The sequence below is a fragment of the Carcharhinus amblyrhynchos genome, unplaced genomic scaffold, assembly GCF_965287045.1.
Source record: "Carcharhinus amblyrhynchos unplaced genomic scaffold, sCarAmb.v2.hapA scaffold_41, whole genome shotgun sequence".
Taxonomy (NCBI): domain Eukaryota; kingdom Metazoa; phylum Chordata; class Chondrichthyes; order Carcharhiniformes; family Carcharhinidae; genus Carcharhinus; species Carcharhinus amblyrhynchos.
Window position 1 is genome coordinate 4,490,360 of NW_027649782.1, and position 19,210 is coordinate 4,509,569.

Here is a 19,210-nt window from a genome sequence, read left to right on the forward strand (position 1 = left end):
AAGGGAGAGCTAGAGAGAGAAAGAGATTTAGAGACAGATCTAGAGGGAGATCTCGAGATCTAGGAAGATCTAGAAAGAGTGAGAATGTGTGAGGGAGAGAGGGAGACATTTGTGTAATAGCCTATTAATTTCTCAAGATTTTATAAAGTTATCGAGACAACCACTTCTCATAATCTCTCCAGCCTGAAGAGAGAATATCCATACTAACCGTTCACAAGCGACCCCTCACTAATCCAGCAATTTTAAAGTATCAGCCCATCTCCTGAACTTCTCAGTTAGATAACTGACCATGGTAAAATAAGAATGAAATTATTCAAATCACCAACATTAATCCTGGAGCTGCTGCCAAAAGTCAGTATTGAAGCTGTTCCATTCTGTATGATGACTATGGGCTTGCATTGGCACTCCTCACCCACAGACCACCTCAGTGACGGCTGTCTCTCTGAACTGTTGGTATGTCGTAAATACTTCAAATCACACACAGTGTGGTGTGTGGGATTAACAGAATCTCCATCTCTCTATTCGACTCTCTTTCTCACTTATTCTCCCTCAATTTTCTTAATCCATATTCAAGATCCCTAACGCAGCGAGTAATCCCAAAATTACCGTCTGTGAGATCTTGCCTTTTAATTTTAGCTCCAAGCTCCTGATAATCGTAGCATATTCAGCCTCTTTGTTCCGTGATTCAAGATCCCTCCTTAAGTTAATTATACTGCCTCTGACCAGTGCTAATGTGTTCAATCCTATAAAAAGAAAGAAAGATTTACATTTATCTTGCGCCTTGCACGACAACAAGATGCCTCAACGTGCTTGTAACCAATAAAGTATTTTTGAAATATAGGCACTGTATGGGGCAAAAGTGAAACACTGAGGATGCTGGAATCTGAAACAAAAGCAGAAAATGCTGGAAAATCTCAGCAGTTCTGACAGCATCTGTGGGGAGGGAATAGAGCCAATGTTTCGAGTCTGCTGTGATGAAGGGGTATCCAGACTCGGAGCGTTGTCTCAATTCCCTCTCCAGAGGTGCTGCCAGATCTACTGAGGTTTTCCAGCATTTTCGGTAGTATAGGGCACTTGGCAGCCAATTTGTCTACAGCATACAGGTGCCAGCGTGGCACAGTGTTAGCATTGCTGCCTCACAGCACCAGGGACCCAGGGTTCGATCCCTGGCTTGTGTCTCTGTCTGCGTGGAGTCTGCACATTCTCCCCATGTCTGAGTGGGTTTCCTCCAGGTGCTCCGGTTTCCTCCCACAGTCTGAAAAGTGTGCTGGTTAGGGTGCATTGGCCGTGCTAAACTCTCCCTCAGTGTATCCAAACAGGCGCCGGAGGGTGGCGATGAGGGGATTTTGACAGTAACTTCATTGCAGTGTTAATGTAAGCCTACTTGTGACTCTAATAAATAAACTTTAAACTCTCTATTGACCACACCACACATTGTTGTTCTGTTGTTAAGTAGTTAAAAGCATGTTTGTGACATGTTCTACAGTACAGGTTCAGTTTACCTTTCCGCCTGTTGGTAGCTTGACTTGTAACAAGCCATATCTGCACATTCACACCGGTATCCTGATATCATACCACACACCCAACACAAGCTATTCATCGACATCGAAATCATCCTATAAAAAGATCGGAGGGTGACTGTCTCGTGAGTTTTACTTATCTATCCCTGCATTGTACCTCTGCCTTGGGTGGTACAGTGGCACAGTGGTTAGCAGTGCTGCCTTTTAGCACAAGGTACCCAGGGTCGATACCCGGCTTTGGGTCACTGTTGGTGTGGAGTTTGCACATTGTCTGCGTGGGCTGCCTCTGGGTGCTCCGGTTTCCTCCCACAATCCAAAGATATGCGTTTTAGGTGGATTAGCCATGCTAAAATTGCTCCTTAGTGTCCAAATATGTGTAGGTTGGATGGATTATCCATGGAGAATGGGGGAAGTTACAGAGCTAGGGAGTGGGCCAGGGTAAGATGCACTTTCAGAGAGTCAGTGCAGACTTAACGGGCTGAATGGCCATTGCATTGTAGGGATTCTATGGGATTGTTGAATGCAGTTTTCTTAAAATGTTCATAGACAAAGGATAGGAAATGTTAGCAATAACCCAGAAGGAGGTAAAGATTATTTAAACAACATTGTGATAATCAGATCAGAGGAAGGAGTGGTGGGGTTTGAGGAGTTGATCTAAATGTTTAATGCGCTGGTTAACAAGTGGGATTCAAACTCAGGTACAGAAACTACCACTGAACCACAAGATCTCTATATGATTTCATACCAAGGACAGCGGATATTGTCTTCAATGTCGAGAGACCCAGGGAATGTTTCCCATTTAGTAGCAGGACAAGGGAAACCTCAAAGTGGCTGGAAGGGAATTTGGAAAGTGAGGGTAAAGAAATAGGCATCACAGCCCACATCCCAATGACATGGAAGGAACAGGGAGAGTGTCCCGCAGATAGCAGGCACTTGGAGTTAAATCAAAAGGCAAGACTTCACAGGTAGTCATTTTGGGATTAGTAGATGTGCTGTTTTCTGATTGGCAAATGTGAAAAAAACAAAGCAAGAAAGGGATGTCCTGGTTGGAAGAATGGTGTAGGGAAGAGGGCTTCTATCTCATGAGATATTGGACGGAATTTTATCATCCTGCCCACCACAGGAATCGGAGTGGGCGAGGGGTGAAACATGGAAAGGTCCGTAGACCTTAGGCAGGTTTCGGGATGAGTGAGTCTGTAAAATCCCACCCAATTGTTACCAGTATGAGGACTGCTGGATTTGTAGCTATACTGGCAGAATCTTCCCATCCCGCCCACCCCGGGAATCGTAGCAGAGCGGGATACAGACCATGAAAAGGTCTGTTGACCTCGGAAGCGGTTTTCCAGTCTTGGGGTGAGCGCAGCTGGAAAATCCCACCACTGTGTCTAATCACAGCTTCCATTGTATCACTAACAACCGCCTCAGAAAAGATGCTCCTGTTAACATGACTTTGTCTGCTAATTTTGAAAAGGGCTTCCAGAATATCAGAGCAATCCACCAATCCAATAGATTGCCAGGATTGATGAGGTGTCTGAAACAAAAACAGAAAAGGCTGGAAAATTGCAGCAGGTTTGACGGCATCTGTGGAGAGAGAATAAAGTCAACAGACTCAAAACATTGACTCTATTCTCTATCCACAGATACTGCCAGACTTGCTGTGATTTCAGATTCCAGTATCCGCAGTAATTTGCTGAAGTGTTTACCCTGGAAGAATGACAGAATCTCCGAGGGAGAGGAATCTACACACCCTCTCTCCTGCTCCCAATCTGCCACTGCACTCGCTAATGCCACTTAACCAGCTAGACTGCCCCAACCAAGGTTGAGTGAAGCCTGGCCCTGTGGGCACAGCTCTGTCAAGGTTTCTGTCCCTGAGCAGCTGTAGCAGACAGCTTGCTATCTACAGCAGTGGGGAACCACCTGTAGGAGCATGGGGATAGGTGACTGAACATTGGAAATAGACACAAAGTGATTCCTCAATGATGATTCATTTTAAGTTGTCAGTTAAATGGGGGCAGCATGGTGGCACAATGGTTAGCACTGCTGCTTTATGGCACCAGGGACCAGGGTTCGATTCCCGGCTTGGGTTACTGTCTGTGTGGAGTTTGCACATTCTCCCTGTGTCTGCATGAGTTTCCTCCGGGTGCTCCAGTTTCCTCGCACAATCCAAAGATGTGTGGGTTAGGTTGACTGGCCATGATAAATGCCCCTTAGTGTCAGGGGGATTAGTAGGGTAGCTATGTGGGGCTACGGGGATAGAACCTGGGTGGGATTGTGGTTGGCACAGACTCGATGGGCTGAATGGCCTCCTTCTGCACTGTAGGGATTCTATGATTAAAACAATGATTATTTTGATAAATGCGAATTTTCAATTAGTATTGTTTTCATATCAAGTGATCGAGATGTCAGTGAGTGATACGTGAGAGAGAAAAGGTTAGTTTTTAAAAAAACTTCATTCTTGCATTGTGGACATCACTAGTTAGGCTGCTATTTATTGCCCATCCCGATATACCCTTGAGAAAGTGGTGGTTAACTGCCTTCTTGAAGCGCTGCAGTCCGTGTAGCGGAGGTACGCCCACGGTGCTGTTAGGGAGGGGGTTCCTGGATTTTGACCCAGCGGCAGTGAAGAAGTGGCCGATATATTTCCAAGTCAGGACGATGAGTGACTTGGAAGATAACCCCCCAGGCGATGGTGGTCCCACGTGTCTGTTACTTGTCTGTTCATGTTTCAGAGGCTGTGGGTTCAGGAGGTGCTGCTGAAAGATCTAATGAGTGCATCTTGTAGATGTTACACATTGTTGCTACTGTGTCGGTGGTGGAAGGAGTGAATGTTTGTGGATGGGGTGCTAATCTAGGGTTAGGCTTTTGATTTGATTCGATTTGATTTATTATTATCACATGTATTAGTATTAGCAAAAGGTATTGTTTCTTGCACACTATGCTGATAAAGCATGCCGTTCGTAGAGAAGGAAAGGAGAGGGTGCAGAATGTAGTGTTACAGTCATAGCTAGGGTTTAGAGAAAGATCAACTTTATGTGAGGTAAGTCCATTCAAAAGTCCTACAGCAGCAGGGAAGAAGCTGTTCTTGAGTCAGTTGGGATGTGACCTCAGACTTTTGTATCTTTTTCTCGAAGGAAGAAGGTGGATTTTTAAATAAGGTTCCACACAGGCATCAAAACTCTTGATTGTAGCTCACTCCCCCCCCCCATAACTATCACCATCTAATTACAAAAACCATCCTCCAAAGCCAGCCTGTAAAAGGGATGCAGTCTGGTATGAAGGAGGTTACGTTCCTTCAGTTAGATAGAAGGCATTTATTAACCCACTCACATGTTTATTTGAGGTTGTAAATGTGCTTTGGGATGGTTTGCTACGTTGAAAGCTCTGTGTAAATGCAGTGTTGTTGGTTTTGTAACCTCCCTTCAGTGTAATGGTTTTATTACAGATGTAGTGTGAGTCATGTCGATGGTAGTTCAGGACTGAAATGGTCCTGTTGTTACCACTGTTTACGATCGACAATCTTTTTGTTCTTGTTGTCCAGTGATGCATGAAGGAAGTTAGTTTCCCAAACTGAATGTTCTTTCCAATAAACTCAAGAGTTTCCTCAGGATAAGGAGTTTGATTTGATTTATTATTGTCACATGTATTAACGTACAGTGAAAAGTATTTTTTCTTGTGCGCTATACAGACAAAAGCATACCGTTCATAGAGTACATAGGGGAGAAGGAAAGGGGAGAGTGCAGAATGTAGTGTTGGATTACAGATAGAGTGTAGAGAAAGATCAACTTAATGTGAGGTAGCTCCATTTAAAAGTCTGATGGCAGCAGGGAAGACGCTGTTCTTGAGTTGGTTGGTACGTGACCTCAGACTTCTGTATCTTTTTCCGGATGGAAGTAGGTGGAAGAGAGAATGTCTGGGGTGTCTCATTCGCCTCAGCCCAGTTTAGTTTGATTCTCCCCATTAGGGCTGGTTAATTACCTTTAAGTGACGTGTAGGCACAAGTCTGTAGTCTGTCTATTTTGCTGCATATCTACATTGGAACAGCCCCTCAACACAACCACTTCTCCAGCATTGGTTTTTAGTATTATCTTTTAGGGTTTTAAGGCGATATGTCGGAGTTTCTCTTGGTAAACCATTCCTGGTACCAATGAAATAGCTGCTCCTGTGTCTACCTCGATTTTTACTGGCTGTAAATAAGCCTTACTTGTGTTTAATAAATTTAACTTTAGGCTTTCTGTTAACAGTCTTTTCTGGATTTAAAGTTAATTTATTAGCCACAAGTAAAGCTTACATTAACACTGCAATGAAGTTACTGTGAAATTCCCCTAGTTGCCATACTCTGGCACCTGTTCAGGTCAATGCACCCAACCAGCACACCTTTTGGACTGTGGGAGGAAACTGGAGAGAACCCATGCAAACACAGGGAGAATGTGCAAGCTCTACACAGACAATGGGCCAAGCTGGGAATTGAACCCAGGTCCCTGGCACTGTGAAACAGCAGTGCTAACCACTATGCTACCATGCCACCCTGGAGAGCTTTGCTTCTTAATCCACATACTAGCCTGTCTCTAATGGTGTCGTTCAAGACATTTCTGAATTCACAGTGTTCATCTAAATTCTTATAAATTGGATGATTGGGCCATCTTCTTGTTAGTTATGCTTATGGAACCTGAACCTCTCAGTGCTGACCAAAGTTTTTGGCGAGAAGTGGCCCCGCAGTATCTCCACAATCTCATCACAGGTTTTCCATCCTGTTTTTGTTTTAACTTTGCAGGAGTTTGAATGTTTGGCCACCCCATTATGCTCAGAGAAGTTGGGATGACTATATCCACTGCAATTTCGTTAACTTGTACAAAGCATTTGAGTTTCTCAGTCTACGACCTGCCCTGCTCAGTGTTCTGATCATACTCCCACAGCGCCAAAAAAACCCCACCATTTTTACCACGGGAAGGGCTTGCACTCAGTTTCTTTATCGCTTCTTTTTCTTTTAAACAAGGTCACTCTGATCTCGGACTGTTTCCTTCTGAGTTTTCCTGACACCCCCAAGCTCTAAATTATTTTTACAGGGCAGTTGCAGGGTGATACGGTGGAACGGTTGTTAGTACTGCTGTCTCACAGTGACAGGGACCCAGGATCAATTCCAGCCTTGGGTCACTGTCTGTATGGAGTATACATGCTCCACCCGTGTCTGCGTGGGTTTTCTCAGGATGCCCCAGTTTCCTCCCACAGTCTGAAAGACATGCTGTTCAGATACATTGGCCATGCTGAATTTTCCATCAGTGTATCTGGAGTGCAGCGACTAGAGGAATTTCACAGTAGCTTCATTGCGGTGTTAATGTAAACCTACTTGTGGCTAATTAAATAAACTTTACTTATACTTTGTTTCTCTTCTCACAGTGCTCCCTGTGCTGTTCCAGATCTTTCTGGCAGAGCACAATGTGAGCTTCATTTTGATATCGTTTTCTCCAAAATCTTTGTTTAAGTGTTGGTTCCTCCGATACTTGGCATCCTTCTGTCGCCAGGTTTAGTTCAGAAGATATTTTAATCTTCATAATCCTTCTCCGATGTCTGCAGCACAAATGGGTGATTTCTGATATATTTTTATTTCTCCGGGGAGTCCACCAGCATGGATCTGATCTCCCCATTGCCAGTTCCTTTTTGGTGATATTTTAAGCGATAGGTTTGCAGACTATGAAGGTATAAAGAAGGAAGAGCTTTATTAGAAAGGTGTTTACTCTACCGGCTGTCAGGATAGACGATGGCACAAATGGCCTTGACATCTTCAATGTATCATGTGATCAGATTCTTAAAGTGACCTTGCTCCAACGAGGAACAAACTTGAATAGACAATCTTCTGTCGCATCTGAGATTTATTAATGATCAGTTAGTTTAGTGACACAACTTGTTAAAGAACTTTATTAGATAATTAAATATTATATAAGGATTATACAACATTGTTACATTGCAGAATCTCTCAGAGAATGGGTATTTGGTACTCATTTAGTATACAAATTGCATTATGTTAAAATACAGCCAGGTTGAATAATATCACATGGAAGGAGGCCATTTGGTCCATCGAGTCTGTGCTGGTTCTTCCAAAGAGTAATCCAGTTCGCCTCCATCCTTTGCATGTTTTTCTGCTTTAAATATTTATTTCATTCCCTTTTGGGGGTTACAAGTCAACCGTATCCAACCTTCCTGAGCACAATGGGATGGCCAAACACTCAACCTCTGGCAAAATCAGAGGAACCAGCCTCGTAAACCCACGATGAGATTGCGGAGATGCTGCGGGGCCACTTCTCACCAAAACCCCTGGTCAAAACTGAGGAGCTCAGGTTCCATCTGCAAATCCAGACCAATCGCTGTTTAAAAAAACTTATACAAAGAACAAAGAACAAAAACAGCCCGGGAAACAGGCCCTTTGGCCCAACGAACCCGTGCCGCCATTTTAACATTACCAGTCCCCCCCCTCCACCCATGACCCTTATCTATTCTTATGGCATTCCACATTGAGGGAAACTAATTTAGGGACAATTTATTACCTCCAATCAGCCTAATAGCACATCCTTGGGGTGTGGGAGGAAACCGGAGCACCCGGAGAAAACCCACGCAAGCATGGGGAGAACGCGCAAACTCCCACAGACACCGGCCCAAATCCATGTATCTGTCCATGTTTGTCTCTGACGTGTCTCACAGGTCAACCACATGGTTAAAACATGTGAGAAAACAAAGTTGATACTTTCCCGTGTATTAACTAAAGGCCGATTAAAGCATCAGGATATTATCTAATGAAAATCGAGGAAAACATATCAAAGGCCATTTAATGCAGCACTGATTCCTTCACAAGGGATGGTAGCGCTGCTCTGTGTCAAACTCATAGCATCATAGAACCCTACAGTGCAGAAAGAGGCCCTTCAGCCCATCGAGTCTGCACCGACCACAATCCCACCCAGGCCCTATCCCCATATTATACCCACTAATCCCTCTAACCTACACATCCCTGGTCACTAAGGGGCAATTTCTTAGCATGGCCAATCAACCTAACCCGCACATCTTTGGACTGCGGCATTGTTGGGGAAAGGTCCCAAGTCTCCGTCAGTATCCCTAAGATAAATTGAACAAACTTCCTGCACTGGCAACATTTACTGCTGGGACATCATCCCACCATCACTCAGCGGCAGGTGCTAAGGGGTATGAGAGGGTTGGTGAGGAGGGGTTTGGGGGGATGGGTTGGAGGAGAGGGATGGTGAGTTAGAGGAGTGAGAGGTATTTGGGGGGAGTGGGGGGTTGACGGGGATAGGGGGCATGGGTGAGTAGGGTAGGTGGGAGAGGCCAGGAGGGGGATTGGGTTGGAGGAGTGAAGGATTTTGGAGGGATTGGAGGTTGGTGGGGATGGGAGGGCCTGGATGAGTAGGGTGGGGGGGCATGTGGGGGAATTGGGAGGAAGGGGGTGGGTCAGGGGAGTGGAGGGGATTGGGGAATGGGGGGTTAGGGGAATGGGAGGCTGGGGGAGTGAGACATCGGGGGTGTGGGGGGGTTTGGGAGAGTGGGGGGTTGGAGGAGTGGGGGTTGAGGGAGTGAGGAGGTTGGGGGAGTAGAAGCGCTGGAGGAGTTGGAGTCAGGGGAGAGGGGGAGTCGGCGGAGGGGGAATTGGGGGAGTGTGGGGTTGGGTAAGTGGGGGTTTGGGAGCGTGCAGAGCTGGGGGACTGGGAGGATTGGGGGTGTGGGGAGTTGGAGGAGTGGGGGTTGAGGGAGAAGGATGTAGGGTGAATGAGAGGGTTGGGGGAATGGAGGGGTCGGGGAGTCGGAGGGGGGTTGGGGGAGTGGGAGGTTAGGGGGTGGGGGAGTGGGGGGTTGGGGGAGTGAGGGGGCTGGGGGAGTGCAGGGTGTTGGGGGAGTGGGAGGTTGAGGGAGCGGCGGGGGGTCGGGAGAGTGGGGGTCGGGGGGGGGGAGTAGGAGGGTTGGGGGAGTAGTGTGGGTGGAGGGGATGGGAGGGGGGTCTCTCCCTACAGAGAGCTTGAAAAGTAAACCTCGCTCGGTTTGCTTCCAGCTTCCAGAAGGAGTTCTTCATTCAAAGGCACCCAGTACCTGAGCCGGGGAAGTGGGGGGGAGTCCATTGAGAAACCTCACAACACCAGGTTAAAGTCCAGCAGGTTTATTTGAGAGTAAACGCCACGAGTTTTCGGGGTTTGCCCCTTCGTCAGGTGAGTGGCGAGTTCTGGTCTCAGACAGAGCGTATAAAACCCAAACTCTCCACTCACCTGATGAAAGGGGCAAACCCTGAAAGCTCGTGGGTTTTACTCTCAAATAAACCTGCTGGACTTTAACCTGGTGTTGTGAGGCTTCTCACTCTGTTTACCCCAGTCCAACGCCGGCATCTCCGCATCACGTACATTGAGAGCTGGCTCTCACCTTTGCTGCCAGCTCCCGAACCCCGATCCCATCAGCAGCCATTCCCCAACTCGTTCCGCCTGTCCCGGGGGATCCTCGGCTGAGTGTTGGTGTTCCGTGTTGTAGAACGGCGATTGAAAGAGCAAAGTGAGACCGGAGAGGCGGTCCCGCCCACACCGTGATGCAGAGAGTCACATGATGGCGTTGAGAGTGGGAGGAGCCAGCATGGAGACAGCAGCTCCACGGGGCTGAGTCTGGGTGTAGGTGCAGACTCCTGAGTTATTATAGACCCCCAAGTGAGAAATGCATTTCCCTACAACAGTAACGTCAACAGCTACCACACCCCCTTACTGTTGCCCAGCAACGGTGAGCTGCTGCACCCTGATTGGCCAACAGCTCTTGTTGGGTGGGACTTTTACAGCCCGGGGTCATTGATCCGGGGAGGAAGTTCGCTGCTTCCCAATTAGGTGCCTGATTGGTACCAAGTCCAGCAGGCTTTCCAGAAACGAGGAGCTGTAGGGATTTCACTATCAGTGGGCGAGACCTCCATCATCTCCGTTAAATACTGCCGCATTTTCCTAATCATAGAATAGAATCCATACGGTGCAGAAGGAGGCCATTTGGCCCATCGAAACTGCGCCGACCGCAATCCCACCCAGGCCCTATTTCCGTAACCCCACCTATTTACCCTACTCATTCTCCTGACACTGATGGGGAATTTCGCACGGCCAATCAACCCAACCCGCGCATCTTTGGACTGTGGGAGGAAACCGGAGCGCCCGGAGGAAACCCACACAGACACGAGGAGAATGTGCAAACTCCACACAGACAGTGAGCCGAGGCTGGAATTGAACCCGGGTCCCCGGCGCTGTGAAGCAGCAGTGCTAACCCACTGTGCCACTGTTCCACCCTCCCCCAACAGATTAGTGTGCGTGCTGCCTGCTGACCCCCCTTTGGGTAGCCGTTCTGTCGGTCAGTGAAGCAGCAATCACGGTTCAGTAAAAACCTCAAACCGAAAAGCAGCAACGTGCAGATACAGTGAGCGATAATAAAGACAGATACAGCCAGACCCTTTCTGTGGCACCTCCTGATCCAATTTACCTTGCATAACCTTCTTGAATAGCAATGCTTCGAAAGCAATCCTCACACAATGCAAAGAGATCTTTCAAATAGCTTACAAGTGGAAAGCATTTCTCCCAAGGACCCTGTCCAGACCCGTCATGCTTTTGAACATCTTATTAACTCTCCTCCCAAACTTCTTTTCTCCAAAGAAAAGAATCTGGAATTCTCTAATCTTATACTTCATAACTGAAGTTCCTCGTTCCTGGACCCATTCTTGTAAACCTCTTCTGCACTCTCTCCTTTACATCCTTCCCATAGTGTGCTGTCCAGAACTGTACGCAGTACGCCAGCTGAGCTCTAACTAGTATCTTGTATGAGTTCACCATGACCTTCTCGCTCTTGTACTCCATCTACGAGATGCACTGCATGAACTCACCAAGGTTTCTTAGGCAGCATCTTCCAAACCCACGACCACTTCCATCTAGAAGGACAAGGGCAGCAGATACATGGGAACACCACCACCTACAAGTTCCCCTCCAAACCACTCACCAGCCCGAATTGGAAATGTATCACCATTCCTTCATTGTCCTGGAATTCCCTCCCTAACAGCACAGTGGGTATACCTACACCTCAGTGACTGCAGTGGTTCAGGAAGGCAGCTCAAAGGTGACTAGGGATGGGCAATAAATGCCAACCTAGCCATCAACGGCCACGTCATCTAAATTAATTTTAGAAAATGTTTTATGAATTGCTCTCTCAACCTGTCCTACCACCTTTAATGACTGATGCACAAAGCACCAAGGGCCCTCTGCTCCTGCTTCTCCATGTTCCTCCAACCAAAATATATCATCTCGTTTCTCCACACTGAGTTTCCTCTGCCACCTATCGGCCCACTTCACCAACGTGTCCATGTCCTTCTGAACTTCTGCACGCTCCTCCTCACAATACAATACACTAAAATACTGCCAAGTTTTGTATCATCTGCAAATTTTAAAACTGTTCGCCGCACACCAAGATCTAGATCATTAATAAATATCAGGAAAAGCAGGGATCCCAATACCATCTCCCGGGAACACCATAATCTGTCCCTCTGCCCTCGGCACTCGCTGCCTGTCCCTCTGCCCTCAACACTCATCACTCATTCCTCTGCCCTCGACACTCGCTGCCTATCTCTCTGCCCTCGACACTCACTGCCTATCTCTCTGCCCTCGACACTCACTGCCTATCTCTCTGCCCTCGACACTCACTGCCTATCTCTCTGCCCTCGACACTCACTGACTGCCCCTCTGCCCTCGACACTCACTGTCTGTCCCTCCATCCTCAGCACTCACCGACTGTCCCTCTGCCCTCAACACTGCCTGTCCCTCCGCCTTCAACACCCTCACCATTTGTCCCTCCACCCTCAGCACTGACTGCTGGCCCCTCTACCGTTGGCGCTCTCTACACCAGTCCGACCCTCCCCCCTTGACTCACCGCTGGTCCATCCATCCTTGGCACTCTCTGTCTCACATGGCCAGCCTCTTATCCCGAGCCTGTCCCCTGGTTTGAGACCCGCAGGCAGGGGAAATAACTTCCCCGCTCTCACCCTGTCGGGCCAATTCACCGTGAGCTGAATAGTCCTCCAATTAACCATTTGGAAGGTGGAGGAGCATTGTTCAAACTCCATTCCCGAGCCACCGACTCCATCTCCCCACCCCCTCCCTCAGTGTCTGTCACAGACAGAACCAGATGGGTTATAATCCCAGTGCCGTATTCAGGCTGGATGTGAGTGTAACTCCAGTCCCTCTCCATCACATCCACAACTGGAGATAGCCAGTCGATATTAGGGAGGCTCCACCAGTGTGGACCAGGCCCACAGTAACGTCCATGTTCAAGGGTGATGCACCATGGGATGGTAGCTGAAACTGGTAGACAAATGCAACTTAGCCATTAGCCTTGGCTCAGTGCTAACATTGCGGCTCCATCAGGTTGTGGAGTCTAGACCCACTTCAGCTGTTTAAGCATATTTTCCAGGTTTATACTGAAGGGCAGAACCTGAGCGAACGCTGGCATTGGTGCATTTCAGATAAGATGTTAAATCAATGTTCAGATAGACACGACACAAAAGAGCCAGTGAAATGTCCCTGGTGTTCTAGCCAATGTTAACCCTTCAATCATCAACATTTAAAGCGATTATTCAGTCATATTAGGACGGAGGTGAGGAGACATTTCTTCACCCAGAGAGCGGTGAGCCTGTGGAATTCATTACCACAGCAAGTAGTTGATGCCAAAACATTGAATGTATTCGAGAAGTGGCTGGATACATCACCTGGGGTGAATGGGGTCAGGGGTTATGGGGAGAAAGCAGGATTAGGCTATTGAGTTGGACAATCAGCCATGATCGTGATAAATGGCAGAGCAGGCTCAAAGGGCCAAATGGCCTCCTTCTGCTACTGTCTTCTGTGTTTCTATGTTTCTATATTCTATTTGTGGAAGCTAAATTTGCTAAATCCCATGTTTCATCAATAACTTTCACATTTGCGGAAGGCTATATTGGCCTTGGAGGGAGTGCAGAGGAGGTTCACTAGGCTGATACCGGAGATGAGGGGGTTGGACCATGAAGAGAGATTGAATAGACTGGGTCTGTACTCATTGGAGTTTAGAAGGCTGAGGGGGGATCTTATAGAGACGTATAAGATAATGAAGGGGATGGATAGGGTAGAGGTAGAGAGATTCTTCCCGCTTAGAAAGGATAGCAGGACTAGAGGGCACAGCCTCAAGATAAGGGGGGGCAGTTTAGATCGGAGTTGAGGAGGAACTTCTTCACTCAAAGGGTGGTGAATCTCTGGAATTCTCTGCCCGTTGAAGTGGTGGAGGCTACCTTGCTGAATATATTTAAGTCACAGGTAGATAGGTTTCTGATAGACAGGGGAATTAAGGGTTACGGGGAGAAAGCGGGAAAGTGGAACTGATCCACTTCATATCAGCCATGATCTTATTGAATGGCGGGGCAGGCTCGAGGGGCTAGATGGCCGACTCCTGCTCCTATTTCTTATGTTCTTATGTAACTATGTTTCAAAAGTGCTCCTTTTCTCCTGCTCTGCCCAAGACCGCAAGAATCTACAAAGACTCATGATCAAAGCCCAATCCATCACACAAACCATGCTCCTATCTGTCGACTCTGTCTACACATCCTGCTGCCTTGGAAAAGAAGCCAGCATAATTAAGGTCCCTACGCATCCAGGATATACTCTCTTCCACCTTCTTTTGCAGGGAAAAAGATACAAAATCTGAGGTCACGTACCAACCGACTCAAAACCATCTTCTTCCCTGCTACCATCAAACTTTTGAATGGGCTTACCTAGCAGATTCTCTCTTCCCTCTTCTTCCAAAAGAACAAAGAACAAAGAACAACACAGCCTGGGAAACAGACCCTTCGGCCCAACGAGCCCACGCCGCCATTTTAACATTGGGAGTCCCCTCTCCACCTATGACCCTTGTCTACGCTTATGGCACTCCACATTGGAAACCAGATTGAGGGGAGACTAATTTAGGGTCAATTTGTTACACCAATACAAAAGTCTGAGGTCACGTACCAGCCGAGTCAAGAACAGCTTCTTCCCTGTTGCAATCAGACTTTTGATCTTTCTCTACACCCTAGCTATGACTGTAACACTACATTCTGCACTCTCTCCTTTTCTTCTCTATGAACGGTTTGCTTTGCCTGTAGAGCACACAAGAAACAATACTTTTCACTGTATGTTAATACACGTGACAATAATAAATCCAATCCAATCAAATGAGGTCTTTGACCGTGAAGGGCTTTGGGTCATTCTGAAGCTGTGAGAGTTGCTGTATAATTGTTCACCTTTCTTTCTCCCTTGCAGCTGACTTGCCTTCAGTGTACCATCATGTTAGCCTCAGCGCCCGCTCTCCAGTTCCATGGGGCGGGTGGTGGTCATGTTAGCCGAGTGTGGATCACTCACTATTGATTCCTTGTGATTTCAGCCTATGCCTTTGACTTCAGTTGTGGAGATCCCGTCTACAAAGCAGACTTAAATGAGAACAGCAACCATGTAGTGCCGTTCAGCTGGCCTTGGCAGGTAAATACAGAGCTAGACTTGATCAGAATGCAAAGTAACACTGTACTGTACCACGGACATCATTGCATCCTTGCCACTTCCAGGTTTCATTGCAAGCCAGGAAAGGAATTTCATATTCCCATATGTGTGGAGGAGCCCTCATCGATCCAGTCTGGATTTTGACCGCTGGGAAATGTATTAAGTGAGTATTAGCTGCTAAAATCAAAACTATTCTTCCCCTTTAAATGATTGCGCACTCTCACATCACCAGTCACAACCTTTGGGTCTCTGTATTGCCACAAGTGACATTAACATTCTTTTCTTCTCCTTAAAGCGAAGGTATGAAATATCGTGTGGTGCTGGGAAAATATGACTTGACCTTGACGGAAGGTTCAGAACAATACATCGAGCCGGTCAAGATGATTTCTCACCCAATGTTCAATCCCAAATGTATCACTTGTGGGTAAGTTGCGGCATGCGTTGTATCAAGCGTCTGCTCAGGGATTATTCTCAGTCGTATCCATTTTAAGATGCCCTTTAAATCAAAACCAGTGTTTGAAACCAGCTGTCCTCAAGCCTGTTGCGCTTTAGTGAATCTGAAACTTCAGATAGGCTACATGTGGAATTTGAACACTTGCAGACATGTTTAAGACTCAAAGAGACCAGTACAGGAGGCTGGAATCTATGGAGTTCTTGGGGCAGAAACAGTTGGAATTCAGCCAGAGACATTTCGACTTAGAACTGCATGGGCTGTTAATCATGGGTCCTTTATTATTATCTTTTCCTAGCAAACTCCCTCTGCTGGTACAAGTTTGGAAGGTGAGCAGAAGTGGACAAACTACCCAATGCCATGTTCAAAACACTACTGAGACTCCATAGGCAGATGGGATGTTTGCTTTAGATTGTGAATGTCTTATTTTTGTTTAACATTACTAACATCTAAACTCTTTACCTCAGTATGACAATTGCTGGATTAATAAACTATTTTCTTCTATTTTCTTGCTGCTGGTTTTCTTTTGTCCTACCCTGCTCTCTCTGGGATGAAGATGGCCTTTGAGTACAGCACAAAATGAACAGAAGTGAATATGCATCCCATTTCATACTCCACATGATTGCCTTTCTCAGTGAGTTCAATGGGAAACATAAGAACTAGGAGGAGTCGGAAAGAGCTAGGATATAGTATAAAATATTCAGATAGCTGAGTACATTGGGTCTTTATTCTCTGGAGTTCAGAAGAATAAGAGGCAATCTTATTGAACCTTCCAAGATTTTGAAGGATTTTGACAGGGGAGGTGCTGAGAGGTTGTTTCTGCTGGTTGGAGAGTCGGAGAGGTTGGGATAGACGGATTTTTCACCCCTTAGGGAATTAAGAGAATGGGGAATGGGCAGGAAAGTATAATTGAAGCCCAAGGTCAGCCATGATCATATTGAATAGCACAGTGGGTTTGACAGGCCATGTGGTAGAATTATAGAATCCTACAGTGCAGAAGGAGGCCATTCGGCCCATCAAGTCTGCACTGACCACAATCCCACCAATGCCCTAACTGCGTAACCCAATGCATTTACTCTAGTTAGTTCCCCCTGACACTAAGGGGAAATTTAGCATGGCCAGTCAACCTAACCCGTGCATCTTTGGACTGTGGGTGGAAACTAGACCACCCAGAGGAAACCCATGAAGATATGGGGAGAATGTGCAAACTCCACACCCAGGTCCCTAGCAGCAGTGCTAAGACCTGTGCCATCGTGCTGTCCTATTTAGATTTGTAGTTCTTCTGAATTTCAATGTTTCTATTCACAGTCGTGAATCAGTTATACACATTCGCCCCACAACACTCACCCTCAAATACCTCTTTAGGTATCTTCATACCAGTGGAATGTTTTGCCTGAACCTTTTTCCAGCCTACTTGGCAAAGCAACACCATTGCGTGGAATGTCACCTCCGAGTTACCTTTCCCCTTTTCTATGATGGGCTTCACAAGTGGTCCACTCCTGCTCCTATTTCTGATGTTCTTCTATTCCAGCATCATAAAATCACTAGAGGGTGCAAAAGGCCATTCGATCCATCAAGCTTGCACCAACATGTCTGCAGGGGTTTCCTCCGGGTGCTCCGTTTTCCTCCCACGTTCCAAAGCTATGTGGGTTAGGTGGATTGGCCATTGCCCCTTAGTGTCAGTGGGACTAGCAGGGTAAATGCATGGGGTCACGGGGTTAGGGCCTGGGTGGGATTATGTTTGGAGCTGACTTGATGGGCTGAATGGCCGCCTTCTGCACTGTAGGGATTCTATGATAACCATCCCACCCAAGACCTATCCCCGTAACCCCACACATGGTGGGGCCCCTGGAGCAGTGAGCCACTGTGAGACCCAAAGTGACTCTTCAACAAGTATTGATCTTATCGTAGTTTATTGAAGGAGGGAGATCTGTTACAGCAAAATGTGGTCATGTTTTCATTTGGCCCATTAACATGCTTATTTCAGGAGTAGGAAACGAGTTGATAGCCTTAATTCTGTCGAATCGATTACTGCAGTGCTTATCAGCTAACCATAGACTGGCGATTGAACCTGAGAACCCTCAGGTATGCATGGCTTAGTTACTCCGTAGTATTCATTTCTTTAATAATTCTGTGTTTGATTATGTGAGTCTGGTAAATGATCGACGAGCACTGTGCTTGATTGGTTATGCCTGGGTGTGGAATCAGGGTAAAATAAACAGACACAACAGAAGTTGAGCTGTAAGCGTATGTGGGGTGTGGGCTACATTCTCAGTACCTCTGGGTCTGCCAGGGAGATGGAACCTGGGCTGTAGAGAGTGAAAGCTCGGTGCCACGCTCTCTGCCTCATTGCACACTGACAGTAACAAAAGGCTACCTTGTAGGTCAGCTAGTGTATCCAGCATCTTGATGTGCATGGTCATTCATACCCTCCTGTTATCCTCTCATCATTGGAGACCTCATCTCAGTCATCGGCAGAAGGACTTGTCTGAGAGCCTTCACTACGGTGAGCTGGGAGATGAATCACCCCTTATCCCCTGGCCTGGTTGCAAGTAACTCATCTCCTGACTCCCAAAGACTGCCCTTCTAAATGGTAGTGTTTGGATTTGTCAGGTGCTGCCTAAGGAGCCTTGGTGAGTTCCTGCAGTGCATGTTGTCGATGGTACACACTGTGCTGCAGTCACTGCAGGCATCAGTTTAACTCCGTTGATTGGACAACTGGTTAGTGATAGAGAGCGAAAGCACAGGTTCAATTCCTGTACTGGCCGAGGTTGTTCATGAAGGTGTGGCGAACCTCAGGTTAGATCACCACCTGTCAGCCCACCCCCTCAGAGGGGAAATAGACCCACGGTCATCTGGGATAACGGTGACTTTACCTTTATTGCGCATTGGTGGGGGAGGAAGTGAATATTTGTGGAGGGAGTGAGCAGGCTGTTTTGTCCTGGATGGTGTTGAGCTTCTTGAGTGTTGTTGGAGCTGCTCCCATCCAGGCAAGTGGAGAGAATTCCAACACACCCCTGACTTGTGTCTTTTAGATGGTGGGACAGGCTTTGGGGAGTCAGGAGGTGAGTGACTCACCACAGGATTCCTAGCCTTTTACCTGCTCTAGTAGCCACAGTATTTATATCATAGAATCCCTGCAGTGCAGCAGGAGGCCATTCGGCCCATTGAGTCTGCACTGACCTCAGACTTTGGTATCTTTTTCCCAATGAAAGAAGGTGGAAGAGAGAATGTCCAGGGTGCGTAGGATCCTTAATTATTCTGGCTGCTTTGCCGAGGCAGTGGGAAGTGTAGACAGAGTCAATGGATGGGAGGCTGGTTTGCGTGATGGATTGGGCTACATTCACAACCTTTCGTAGTTCCTTGTGGTCTTGGGCAGAGCAGGAGCCCAGACCAAGCTGCGATGCGAGAAAGAATGGTTTCAATGATGCATCTGTAAAAGTTGGTAAGATTCGTAGCTGACATGCCAAATTTCCTTAGTCTTCTGAGAAAGTAGAAGGCTTTCTTAATTGTAGTGTTGGCATGGGGGGGACCAGGACAGGTTGTTGGTGATCTGGACACCTAAAAACTTGAAGCTCTCGACCCTTTCTAGTTCATCCTCGTTGATGTAGACAGGGACATGTTCTCCTTAACGCCTCCTGAAGTCGATAACAATCCCCTTTGTTTTGTTGACATTGAGGGAGAGATTA

At 47.0% G+C, this 19,210-nt stretch overlaps 1 protein-coding gene across 1 annotated transcript in view; it reads left to right on the forward strand.

The window, feature by feature from the left end:
• Nucleotides 1-19,210, forward strand: part of LOC145335785 (proproteinase E-like) — a 110,747-nt gene that overhangs the window by 42,882 nt on the left and 48,655 nt on the right. The window contains exons 3-5 of the mRNA XM_080181515.1: nt 14,958-15,052; nt 15,136-15,233; nt 15,366-15,494. Coding sequence (XP_080037641.1) covers nt 14,958-15,052; nt 15,136-15,233; nt 15,366-15,494 — 322 coding nt within the window. The remainder of the gene's footprint in view (nt 1-14,957; nt 15,053-15,135; nt 15,234-15,365; nt 15,495-19,210) is intronic.